At 36.5% G+C, this 13973-nt stretch overlaps 1 protein-coding gene across 3 annotated transcripts in view; it reads right to left on the reverse strand.

Annotated features, from left to right (window-relative positions):
- The window catches only part of Efa6 (Exchange factor for Arf 6), a 69924-nt gene that overhangs the window by 28499 nt on the left and 27452 nt on the right, over positions 1–13973 (reverse strand). For all 3 annotated transcript variants that reach the window (XR_008408043.1, XM_053786322.2, XM_053786323.2), the window contains 7 exons: positions 13673–13866; positions 12290–12482; positions 10331–10509; positions 7552–7783; positions 7147–7291; positions 6150–6293; positions 3642–3847 (listed from right to left, as the gene is read on the reverse strand). Coding sequence is in view for 2 of the 3 variants with exons in the window: in XM_053786322.2 (XP_053642297.2) it covers positions 3642–3847; positions 6150–6293; positions 7147–7291; positions 7552–7783; positions 10331–10509; positions 12290–12482; positions 13673–13866 (1293 nt within the window). In the remaining variant the exon portion in view is untranslated. The remainder of the gene's footprint in view (positions 1–3641; positions 3848–6149; positions 6294–7146; positions 7292–7551; positions 7784–10330; positions 10510–12289; positions 12483–13672; positions 13867–13973) is intronic.

The raw sequence follows: 13973 nt of genomic DNA on the forward strand, positions 1-13973 counted from the left end.
TTGAGTCTAGGAGATGGGAAGTACAATGCCTACACTCCAAAGGAGGGGGTTGGGATGTTGTAGTTTGAAGGGTCATCTGAACTGTGATGTTGGTGCCCTTCTGGCAAGACAATGATTGAGTGAGTGACAGTGAAATCTTTCTTCTTTGTTGGGTCACCCTACCTCTGTGGGAGATGGTTAGTGTTAAAAAAATTGACAAAAGAATACAGTACACATATCCCTAATTTAGGAATTTAGTGAGACTGGATTGTACTGGACAGACTTGCTGGCTAGTAGACTCGAGAAGACTATAGCAAAGCATAAGATTAGTAAGGAAAGAGAATTATCCACTTCATGGATCAACATGGATGATGCTCTCAGGATCAAGTGGTGTCACGGCAAAGGTTGCACAGCCTAAGGCAATAAAGAACTGCATGGACAGAATACCTCATTACAAGTTCGGATAAGTAAGTAAACACTGTAATATTATAAGAGTCAGTGTTATTAGGCTGACTACTTGCCAGTATAATACACAGCAGATGATTAATAAATTAAGGTTCAAATTCTATAGTTATACTTATGAAATACTATGCAACAAAACTAAAAACATGAGTAAAAACTACAGCCTCTTGTCACAAACAATAGGTTTAAAAATAATAAGACAATTTGTTAAAATATTAAAAAGCCTACCAAATTTATGAGTTATATTATATTTTTACTTCTATAATTCTATGGCATTTTATAAAAAGCTTTATAGTGCAAAGGGGCATAATTAAGATTGAAAAAAAAGTAAAATATTAACCACATATCACAGATTTCAAAAGGTCAAACAATATTTACACGTGATTTTTCAATTACAGTGCCCTGGTGACTATCTTGATAAACTTGACTGCCTATTTATTGTGAGTCACCGCTTTTATCAAAACATTATTGCATATCTGTGGCCAAATTTAAGTAAACACAAATTTTTCTAACAAACTTAGCATATAACACACATTAATCCTCAGGTCCAATACCTTGAAGGCAACATGGAATATCCTAAAAATTCTACTGTACCACAGGTACGGTACTTCCGATCCATGCAGACAGATCATAGCGTGGCAATATAGTTAAATAAAAGAACATTAAACTCTACCTGTGCCCTGTGGTATATTAGTAACATTCAGATCAAGTGCTGCTCACTTTTCTACCTCTTCATCTTTACTTTCTCTGCAATGGTTGCAAAAAAAAAAAAAAAAAGGGAGCCTCTATAACTATTATTTTCACTCTGATTTCTTGACAGTATATAACATTTTTCTCTGCAATATTGCCAACACTTAAAGCAAAGAATTTATGATTTTTTTAACAGCTGCTTCTATCTTAAGTTACATTTATCCATACAGATACACATATGGAGAAATCTCGCATGCAATAAATTGCCTAACTCAGCAGCATTGTTCATCCCTTAAAAAACATCCTCTATATGTACTGCATATATATATACAGTAATCAATATTGTTACTGGGCTATGTTTCCTTGTGTGTATGTAATAAAGAATATACAGTATGTACATTATCTGAAAGAATTAGTCTAAATTACTGACAACTTTGGCATATATTATTCTTATGACAAAAACAACAGAATGAAATCCTTAATAAATTAATATAAAATACAGGACCTCTTCCCCGTACTCTTACTTTTACCATTCCTAAGAGTAGACCCTTTTCAATAGGATTTATGAGGTGTACATGTGACCATGAAATAACCTGACATTCCTCAACTCTAGGAAGTATAGATCTGTATTCTTATGCTCAGTCATCTTTATATCATGGAGACTGTTTTTACATCACTGAAAAAAACAGATGGTTAACCATCAATGAAATCCAATACTGTAGAACCCTGAAATTATGAATGCTATAAAAATTATGGGATGTGAGAAAGAAAAATTCTTAATTTGGAAGATAAAGTGCTTGCCAAATTTACATAATATAATGGTCAACCTAATCCACGTGTTCACACTTCATACACAATCTAATCACTCATTATCAATGAGCAATGAAATTTCACTGAGATCTGTAATAATATTATGATATTAAACATGTATGCATATAGGTATGTCAGCACCTGTACTATTATTTCCATAATAGTGTCACGTTAGTTACCAAATCTACAACTTTCTCCCTGATAACTTGACCAATTAAGACTTAAAATCCCTGAGTCCCTGGAAATGCTATACAGTAGTGGGTTTCCTAAGAAATTGTCCTATCCCCAAAACATAGCATATTTAGAATGGAAAACCCTTCTTCATTACAGCTCTTAGATGACTGAAAAATGTTGAATAATCTCCAAGATGCACATAGTTCTTAGGAAGTTATTTCTTACAGTTTCTGTTGTTAGGACCTCTGAACCCTTGGAGAGGCAGTCATGCAGTGCCAGTGTTCAAATAAGCACCATTTTACTACAATAACAGCCTATGGAAATAATTTGTCCTTATCAGTTAAAGCAAAAACCTTAAAAGGAATTACTGAGGATTAATGCACTCTTCCTAATTATGGCAAGAGTAAATCGATGATTCAGAAACAATTTAAGTATGTTTTAATAATTTCATGGTAGTCAAAGTATGTGCTACTAGAATTATAGGACACAGAATCACAGCACCACGTCACATGGCCTATTTAAAATACATATGCCTCTTTGTGCATTATATGCAACCTGGTATTTGACCATTTTTACCACCCCTGTCAATGTTCATAAGTTTACAGTTATATGAAAAGCAACATTTGCTATGAATATAAATATTTTGCAACTACCTGGACAGGCAAAATTGGATGAAATAACATTTATTTACTGTTTTTATTCCCACATCCCATACTGCATAAATTCAGGGAACTATTGTATTCATACTTCTTTAACATCACAAGTATTATCAAGAAGTAAAAATGTCAAAAGCTGACACCAAATTACAGACTATTAATATACACTCAAAATTATGGTTATGCTGTCAGTGACATCAAAGCAATACAGTTCTATTTAACAATTTCCTGAATTGACAACTTAAAGAGTTTATTACTTTGCTAGCTACTTCAACTGTCAAATATAAAATATACGCAGAGCTAACTTGAAAGGCTCAGAATGACTGCTAAAACACAATCACACTGTATTCTAAGATATTCTTGCTCAAACTGCCCCTGTCCCAAGGGGGTGTAAGGCAATTCCCAGGTCACACACCCAAAAGCATAAATGCCTCAACCCCTTTTCTTCACCATACCTCATTTAACAATTACAGTATTTAATTAATATTAATAACTTCATAAAAAGGATTTGATCTTTGTTGTATTAGGTAATCTTTACATTAATAAAACTATATGACAATGATTCTAAAATGTTTTCTCAGTCATGCAAGTGTCAGTCAGGCTGCAGGGATGCTATGTCAGGGTAAGTTGTAAGGCTAGCCCAGACTGGCTTGAGAGAGACGTTTATTTGCAAGTGCACCTCAGCCTGGTATATCAACATACAAGGACATCTTTTTCTAAAGCCCATGTTATGAGGCAGATAAAGCCAAAGTGAGGTATGGTGTGATAGGGTAATGAGGATATAGGGATTTAGTGAGATAGTATTCAGCACAGCACACAGTGGTGGGTCAAAGAAAGGCATTGTGGTGCACTGCCTGCTGGTAACTGTACCTGTCACCTGGCCGCGCACGTTCAGGGATGGGTGGCGGAACAACACGGCCCCCGCGATCCCCCCCTTCAGCCCCCTCCCCAGTTGGGCGTGCTTCAAACACTGGAAGATCACCAACATCCACTCCTGCTCCAGCACCCTGCTGCCCAGGTGGCTGAGAAGTTAGCCGGGAACGCAGAAGATATACATATGTTCGATATCTTTTCACCTGTAACATCATGATTTTAGTAGTCTGGGTTTCTTTAGATTCCATCTGAAGGGAATATCAAAAATACAAACAAAATAGTTTAAAGCTACTGAATGTTACAGGACAGAACAAAAAGTGAAGATAAACCTTACATCATGTAATCAATAAGGTATTTCCGGTTTATCCCAAGATATTTCACACTATCTGAATAAACAATTATAAACAATAGGAATAATAATAATAATAATAATAATAATAATAATAATAATAAAACATGAATGATCCCATCACTTTCATTTCATTCCACTTTCATCAATAATAATTCTCTTCTTACAAGTTATAAAAGATTCTGTATGTAATCCTTTGTCACACTTATATGTTAAAAACCGAATGTGTTGATAATATTTTAACTTGCATAAAATATGCACAAACAAAATCATTTAAATAAATATTAAAAAATTATAAAACAATGATTTAAAGTCTATTAAAAACAATGTGGACTCTTTGACTAATATATATAATGAGTGGAGGGGGGAAACTCAAGATGGTGATAACATGTTTAATGAATGGAAGGGTGAGATTTGCAGCTGGGGATAATGCATTTAATGGGTGGAGGGACGAAACTCTCAGTTGAGGATAATATATTTAATAAGTGGAGGGGTGAGACTCACAGATAGGGATAATATATTTTAATGATTAGAGATATGAAGACTTGCATCTAAAGATAAGATATTTAATATGTTGAGGTGTGAGATTCACATCTGGGGATAACATATTAATAAGTGAAGGGGTCCCATACACTCCACTGACCGTTTCAAAGACATACACTGGGTTTCCCTCTCAAGGGCTGTATCTTTCCTGTGGAGTTTAAATCTTCCATTGATGGGTCTTTAAACACATCACAGAGCCAAACTCCTTTAGTCATCTATGTCTGATAAGCCTTAGCACCTCATCTTTGTCTAAAGATTTAGGAGACCTGGTTTTATGGACAACTAAAAAATGCCTTTTATGGACAAATCAATATTTGTGCTCTACCATGTCACTGGTACCTGGGTCATCGATGTGTGCTCGTGGAATTAGCCTGTGTAATTATGCTTGTGTACTTAATTGATGAGACCTATCCAAGAGCCTGTGTGTGAATACAGTGGCAGTGTCTTTGGGAGCCACAGGATCTCCCTTGCTAGGCATATTGTATTCTAATGCTGGTTGTGCCCTTCTCAGGCTCCTGTTTCAGTTTTATACCCCATTCTGCTTGCTGGTGGTAAGATTCCAAAGCTGCATTTTCCCCATGGTCCCATAAGAAAAAAACTGTTCTGAAGGAGTGTGTGATATATTCTAAAGTGAGTTCCTATGGTTCTTTTACAAGAATTTTTTCATACTTCAAAACAGTTTCCCGTATATTGAACAACTAGTGTATAGGTACTATCACCAATTATATACAGAATAACAGGTTGCAGCATTTCTTAGCTTGGTTGATAAATCTTTAACACAAGCAGCGAAATCTTTCTTTGGTGATGTCAGCAATAATACGTACTAATGCTTGATTCTCTCCCATGACAAGCGGGGTGCCTTGCCTCATGTGGGATCAACTGCTCATTCAGGGATTGAAAAATGTATTCATTATTTGCTAGGGATGGGTCTTTGAGTTATTAAAATAGTTAACATTTGAATAACAGTTGGTAAATGCCACATGTCCTTTAAATTTTAAATCAATGTGAAGAGACATTCTTGAAATATTGTCTGGAAACAAAGAAGCTGAAAAAAAAAAAAATAATGTAACGGTAACAAAGTATTTGTTACCACTAGGAATATTTAACCTGAAACATGATACATAATCCTAACCTAAAACAGTGATACTCCCAACCTAAACCAGATACCTAATTACCAACAAGAATTCAAAAACTGACCACACAATAATCAGGAATACAATCAGTGTAAGCTCATGATTTGTACTTGCAAACTAGAAACTCCTTATACATGAGAAACAATCATTTGCCCCATTCCTATCATGAATGAGTATGAACTGATTATTCACTCCTCTTGAAGGAAAACATGTTAAGTGTAGTGCCCATACAGTCCACAGCATCAGAGGGCATCACAGACTTGTAGTATACAATCTTGTGCAGCTAAAATTAATACTGAGCATTTCACATAGAGCTGTAAACTGGACATTAACTGCTGGTGTTCCATTGCATAGTTAATAGGACAGACTTGTTTGCTTCTGGAATTAACCAATCAAATCCCTACAACAATGAATAGTCACATTTATTTACTAATGGGTTATTAATTATTGCTTCTTAAACATGCAAAAGACAAGACTTACCTCCTTGATGAGGTATGCTTCCTTTTCCCGATAATTGGACATGGAATAGGCTTTGCTATTTTTCTCAGGGGGGTGAGCCTTGTGGTCCTCCAGCTCCTGTTCTAGCTGTGCTAATCGCTGTGTATGGTCCTCAACTTGTTCAGTCTAGAAAAATAATAATAATCAAAATGTGGGTACTTGTTGTTATGCAGTGAAATAAATATTCACAAATCATTTAACTATTTACAGAAAGCCTGATAAGCAAGGTAACTCTAATTCATAAATGAATATGAAAATTCATCAGTCCTGACTCTATCCTATGATCATTTAACTAAGTATACAAGATCTAATCACAACCTAAGATTCTTTAACAATGCAAATCAAAATACAAAGTATCTATACTTTATTTTGGTATAACACCTCTTTTGCCTTCATGGGTAAAATTTTTTGTCTCTGTAAATGCCTCAATGTATCACCCACCTTTTAACCCTCTTCAATTCTATGGCTCATTTTATTTTTCACAGACTTATCTGCTGACAAGTAAACTCCCTTTACTTCCTCTATACCCTTTAACTACAATCTGATAGCCAATCTTTCACTGCCAAGATTGTTTTTTTCACTCTCAACTCCTCACATTTTCCTATGTTCACATTTAATTTTCTTCTTTCATATGACCTCCCAAATTCCTCCACCAACCTTTGCAACTTCTCTCAGAATTTCCCAAAAGAACTGTCATTAACAAAGAGCAACTATGACAACTCCTACTTTGCATCAAATTCATTATCTTTTAGTCCCACACATCTCTCCAACATCCTAGTATTCACATCATTTGCAATCGTATCAAAATACATGGTAAACAATCATGAAGACATCAAACTTCCTTAAGGCCCACTTTTACTGGAAAATTATCCCCCCTTTCTCCTACATACAAAAGGAAGTTTAGAGAGCCCAACTTGTAGGAGCAAACAATAGTTGATATGAATCAGACAGCATCAATTAAGAAATTAAAATAACATACCAGATTGAGCTTTGTGATACTACAAGGAAGAAGTGGCCGCTGGAACTTGCGTTGAGAGCCAACAGCTCCAGGCAGCGGAGCTGCAGAAAGGCTTGCTGCCACTAGGTTGATGGTGTCTATCCAGGCCTGAAGTTCTTTGCTATCACTGAGGTGCAAGCCACTGTATTAGTAACTCAAAACAAGACATACACCTTCAGGGGTTTCTTTTGGAGGGCATCATACAGTGAGGGAACATAAAATTACATGTCAAGTCAATAATTTTACTTTTATAATACCAAGGCTCTATAAGTGTAATTAATTAATTACACTTTTCAATAATGACTAGGTACTGAATGATTAAAGACTCTAGGAATGCTGCCTTTCTTTCAACAAATGGTCAATTCGGCAGTTCAATTATTACTATACCTTGTCTGTAGCAAATATTCAGCCTGATCAGCTGTCTGCAATCGGAAAACATGTTCCTTTTTAGAGTAATCATGGGCTCGAGTTGCAAGAGCATGATGCAGACGAATAGCATTGTGCCCTAACTGAGCATGTTGTGGTCCACGTCGGGCTCCTTGTTCATCTTTGTGCAAATACAGCACTAAATCCTGTATCACACAGAACCACATTTTCCACGAACGCTTCCCAAATGCAGCTTAAAGTAAACAAAAATATTATGGTTAATTAAATATATGTAATACTTATATGTAATATTTATAGATGGGGTTGTAAAGGAAGTAAATGCTAGGGTGTTCGGGAGAGGGGTGGGATTAAATTTTGGGGAATCAAATTCAAAATGGGAATTGACACAGTTACTTTTTGCTGATGATACTGTGCTTATAGGAGATTCTAAAGAAAAATTGCAAAGTTTAGTGGATGAGTTTGGGAATGTGTGTAAAGGTAGAAAGTTGAAAGTGAACATAGAAAAGAGTAAGGTGATGAGGGTGTCAAATGATTTAGATAAAGAAAAATTGGATATCAAATTGGGGAGGAGGAGTATGGAAGAAGTGAATGTTTTCAGATACTTGGGAGTTGACGTGTCGGCGGATGGATTTATGAAGGATGAGGTTAATCATAGAATTGATGAGGGAAAAAAGGTGAGTGGTGCGTTGAGGTATATGTGGAGTCAAAAAACGTTATCTATGGAGGCAAAGAAGGGAATGTATGAAAGTATAGTAGTACCAACACTCTTATATAGGTATGAAGCTTGGGTGGTAAATGCAGCAGCGAGGAGACGGTTGGAGGCAGTGGAGATGTCCTGTTTAAGGGCAATGTGTGGTGTAAATATTATGCAGAAAATTCGGAGTGTGGAAATTAGGAGAAGGTGTGGAGTTAATAAAAGTATTAGTCAGAGGGCAGAAGAGGGGTTGTTGAGGTGGTTTGGTCATTTAGAGAGAATGGATCAAAGTAGAATGACATGGAAAGCATATAAATCTATAGGGGAAGGAAGGCGGGGTAGGGGTCGTCCTCGAAAGGGTTGGAGAGAGGGGGTAAAGGAGGTTTTGTGGGCAAGGGGCTTGGACTTCCAGCAAGCGTGCGTGAGCGTGTTAGATAGGAGTGAATGGAGACGAATGGTACTTGGGACCTGACGATCTGTTGGAGTGTGAGCAGGGTAATATTTAGTGAAGGGATTCAGGGAAACCGGTTATTTTCATATAGTCGGACTTGAGTCCTGGAAATGGGAAGTACAATGCCTGCACTTTAAAGGAGGGGTTTGGGATATTGGCAGTTTGGAGGGATATGTTGTGTATCTTTATATGTGTATGCTTCTAGACTGTTGTATTCTGAGCACCTCTGCAAAAACAGTGATAATGTGCGAGTGTGGTGAAAGTGTTGAATGATGATGAAAGTATTTTCTTTTTGGGGATTTTCTTTCTTTTTTGGGTCACCCTGCCTCGGTGGGAGACGGCCGACTTTTTTAAAAAAAAAAAAAAAAAAAAAAAAAAAAAAATACTAGATCATAGATTTGAAGAGAAACACAGAATCACAAATTACATCCTTGTCAGATACATTAAACACCTTCAATTGTTCCATACTCTAGAAGAAATGTACAAACTTTTGCCAACTGAATTTCACATGGTTATTTGGCTATTATACAACTGCAATAAATTGCTCACATGAAATGAAATCTAAAAATGTGCTACAGACACTTATAAACAGTACTGTAGTAAACTAAAACTAAAAATCAAAAATAGAATATCAAAGTGAGGATCCACATAAAATATGACACTTCACTTGCTGCTTTTATTTGCTACAAAACTACTATATTCATAAAAAGTTGTCTTGATACAAAAGAAAAATTAGGGTTAATTCTGCAAAATAAACTTGAATCTAAGGTCAAGCACCATAAATATTTTGCATATAGGAATAAAATGACATACTGCCAACAATAGGCAAGAAAAGACAGGTTGCAAAACAAGCTTGTTGGTATTTTATACCTTTCTTGCACAACGTGTCAGACACTGCAACATCATGGAATCTTGGTTCAGAGGATATCTACAAGACCTTCTTCACGGCTACTACAACTAACCCATCCCTTTGGGTAGGACCTACTTCCACTGGGGAATCCCGCCTACCAGTGACTATACCCTTGTCTGTTACACGTCCCTATCCACTGACGCCTATATAAATGCCAGTCTCCTTGCCTTTGCTCCAGAATCTCTACCACCACGGTGCTCTCAACACAAACTCCAAGGCTGAGGGACTGATTACCTCATATTCTGTATATAGTTCTAGTCTTCTAATTATGTCCTAGAATCTGTATTGATAAAGCCACTGGATGGCAAAACATCTACAATAAAGATACCCAGATGTTGCACATGTCTTAACATGTGCAACATGTTAAGACATGTTAAGGCATGTTAAGACATGCTTTTATTAGTACAACTTTTAACTCTGTTAGAGTTTTATCAAGATGTACACAGTAGTTGTTTTTTCTGACTGACTAGATGCATATACTCTAATGCTCAATAATAACCCACATGGAGATAAAAACTCTGGAGATTAACTGATCTGTACATTTTGACCCCCTTATAAGATCCTCTTCAGCAGAAGAGGATCTGCTGAAGAGGATCCCAGAAGGTTCCTCTTCAGCATGTGGGTTATTAGTGAGCATTAACAAGTGTTCATTACACTTTAGTTATTCATATACTGTAATGTTAAAGAAAAAATCACACTACAAGACAAGCATCAACCTGCTCACTTTTCTTTCCATTAGGATCAGTGCAGCACTTCCGCATGATGTACCCCTTCTTGTACTGAATGCCATTGCCAGTTGGTGGTGCGAGGAAGGGGTTGCTTCCCACCGCTGCCTGCGAGTCACCACCTGCACCACCTGATTTGCTAGCCCCACTACCTTCTGTCTCTCCATCATCATCATCACTGAACACATGTACAAGAATGAAAAGAACTGATATATGAAAAGACAAGTAAAAAGAAACTGAAATAAAGAACAAAAAGGCACAGTACTGTGACTGCAACAATATACAAATAACCCGCACATGGGAAAAAGAAGCTTTTGTTGACGTTTCAGTCCAAGTTGGACCGAAACGTTGTTACAGGTTTCTTTCTTCTATGTGCGAGTTATTTGTATAAAAATCGAAATAAATAACACACTCATTTTCTGCAGTATCCTTCATATATAATGTTCTACTGTCATAAATTTAATCAAAATCTTTATCAACAGATGTTTAGCTTTACTTGGTGATGTGTACTGCCCTATGGCATTTTGCATTAAGAAAATTTAAGTAATTATGATAAAAAATTCTACAGTTGTAAAAACAAGAACAAATCTAAAGAGACTGTAGATTTCTAGCTCATCACATATTAGCTTTAATTACACTGTAAACACATATCAAATTCCTGCAGCATACTCTGTTGCAAAGAGTTAAAAAATTTTGTAAAGCCATGCATATAATAAAATAAGTTTTTGTGAAATGCTGAAAAAAATGATGGTTCTTATAAAAGGTTATGTACAGTATCTCTAGTAATCAGGCACTCCCTGGCAATAAAAAGGTTATGTACAGTATCTCTAGTAATCAGGCACTCCCTGGCAATAAAAAAGTTATGTACAGTATCTCTAGTAATCAGGCACTCCCTGGCAATAAAACGGTTATGTACAGTAACTCTAGTAATCAGGCACTCCCTGGCAATAAAACGGTTATGTACAGTAACTCTAGTAATCAGGCACTCCCTGGCAATAAAACGGTTATGTACAGTAACTCTAGTAATCAGGCACTCCCTGGCAATAAAAAGGTTATGTACAGTAACTCTAGTAATCAGGCACTCCCTGGCAATAAAACGGTTATGTACAGTAACTCTAGTAATCAGGCACTCCCTGGCAATAAAACGGTTATGTACAGTAACTCTAGTAATCAGGCACTCCCTGGCAATAAAACGGTTATGTACAGTAACTCTAGTAATCAGGCACTCCCTGGCAATAAAAAGGTTATGTACAGTAACTCTAGTAATCAGACACTCCCTGGCAATAAAAAGGTTATGTACAGTAACTCTAGTAATCAGACACTCCCTGGCAATAAAAAGGTTATGTACAGTAACTCTAGTAATCAGGCACTCCCTGGCAATAAAACGGTTATGTACAGTAACTCTAGTAATCAGGCACTCCCTGGCAATAAAAAGGTTATGTACAGTAACTCTAGTAATCAGACACTCCCTGGCAATAAAAGCACCAATAAGATTACTCCACTAACTGATACAGTTTCATCTGGAAGGAATTATTATTATATTTATCAGAAAGGAGGGGTTCGTGATATTAGCAGTTTGGAGGGATATGTTGTATATCTTTATAGGTATATGCTTCTAAGCTGCTGTGTTAAGAGCACCTCTGCAAAAACAGTGATTATGTGTGAGGTGAAAGTGTTGAATGATGATGAAAGTATTTTCTTTTGGGGGATTTTCTTTCTTTTTTGGGTCACCCTGCCTCGGTGGGAGATGGCCGACTTGTTAAAACAAAAAAAAAATATCAGAAAGCACTAAACTCACAGGGGTTATACAATGACTTGGGAAGGAAAGGTAATCAGCTTCAGCGTATAGAAGGGAAGAGGAGCTCTGATTCTTTCAATCAAAAACCCTTCACCCGTATCAAGGCATTTCCCTGAAGGAGTCTGGTAAGAAGTTTTTGACCGACTCCGACAATACTCACGTGGCCCACTGAAGTGGCTGATTACGCATGGCATGGTATAGAGACTTGAGCACTTCTCTTGGAAAATTTTCCCCATCATTAAGGTCTGCCAGATTGTCGATGAACTCATTACAGGTCATCTTGCGCCCTACACTTTGCCCATGAAGGTCCGTGTTTAGCAGCATCAGCGCACAAGTCAGGGTGTGAACAGCATCTACAATATAAATCTTTAGCTTTTAGTTTAAATTTTAAGGTTAATAATTCCATATTAATTTGGCACTTATCATAATAATGTCAACTATGAAAGGAAAGTGAATGGCATGGTGATACTGACAAGATGTGGAAAAAGACACTTTTGTACCATTTGGGATATTTACTAATGGAAGTATTTTGCCATGACTGGCTTCTTCAAATAAATGTCCTAAACTGTACATAAGTGGCTTTCTTTATCCTCACTTATGAAATTTACTCTGGAATGTCACTTGTGGCAGTTTTTATTAATTGGCATATCACTCTAATCAGCAAGTTTCTTACTCTATTATGATGATGATTCAGCTGCCTGTCAACAAATTCTGAAATAGTGTATATTTCCCTTTTTTGCATCCATTCTTTCAACAGACTCTTCAAACATTCTTATTGTTTTTTTCTTGGGTCCATTCTGCAATTCACATTATCTTTCATAGACCCATCTGTAATACATTCCACTCTGAAATAACTAAAGACACTGTTTAGATTTCTTACTCTCGTTACCTAGATCTTTTCAACCTAATTGTTCTGCACATCCTTTTTAAAAACCAATTTTAAGAGAAAATATTCCTCTTATTTTTTCTTACAAAGCTTCACTCTCCTTGTATAAACTATAATTTTTAACAACTTACCACCTATTTTGCCTCCCTTCCCTTATCTATCATTCACTTTTATGCACGGATGTAAGCACTTGGTCCACACATTGCCTTTTCTTCCCAAATCTTTGTTCCTCTGTAATCCAATTTTCTGTCATTCACATACTGGTAACTATTTGAATAGTAATTCTTTCATAAACTTTACCCTGTTTACTTAACATACTTAGTCCCCTACAATTCTTAACCTCTCTCTTATTCTTTCCCTTTCTCCTATACAAGGAAACTATGTATGCTCTCTGCTAATCCTTAGGCATGCTCCTTTCTGCCCTAAATACATTATACAAATGTATGAATCATTTCAAAACAATATTTTCACCTGTTTTCAGTATCTCAGTCTTAATCACATTCATTGATGCTTACCCAACAACCTGCTTACTACCTCACCTACTTCTTCCCTTCCCACAAATCCTGTATGCTTCATAGCCTTGCAACTCAGTTTAAAGGCTAGCTTAAACATCAGTAATTTTGTTACCAGTTTGCTACTTACCTATTCTGTGCTTACCTTGTGAGTTGAAAGTACCAGGATTACATTCTAAGAATCGGTGAGAGAAATGAACTAAGACACGTTCTCTCTCCTGAGTTTCCCCTGCTAGGCAAAATTTGTCTAGAAACTTGCGAAGAGCCTTATCCAGGGTGTCTCCACGGAACTCAAAGTAGTTAAGGTACTCCTCGGCAACCGCTCTACTGAATTCATTGCTGAAGACATTGAAGAAAACAGATTTGGTCATGCATGAAATTCAAGAAATTGTCTGATCTATTATATTTATTTGGTTGATTTACCAATTAACCCTTAAACGATCCAA

Source organism: Cherax quadricarinatus, chromosome 42 (genome assembly GCF_038502225.1).
Source record: "Cherax quadricarinatus isolate ZL_2023a chromosome 42, ASM3850222v1, whole genome shotgun sequence".
In the NCBI taxonomy this organism is placed as follows: Eukaryota; Metazoa; Arthropoda; class Malacostraca; order Decapoda; family Parastacidae; genus Cherax; species Cherax quadricarinatus.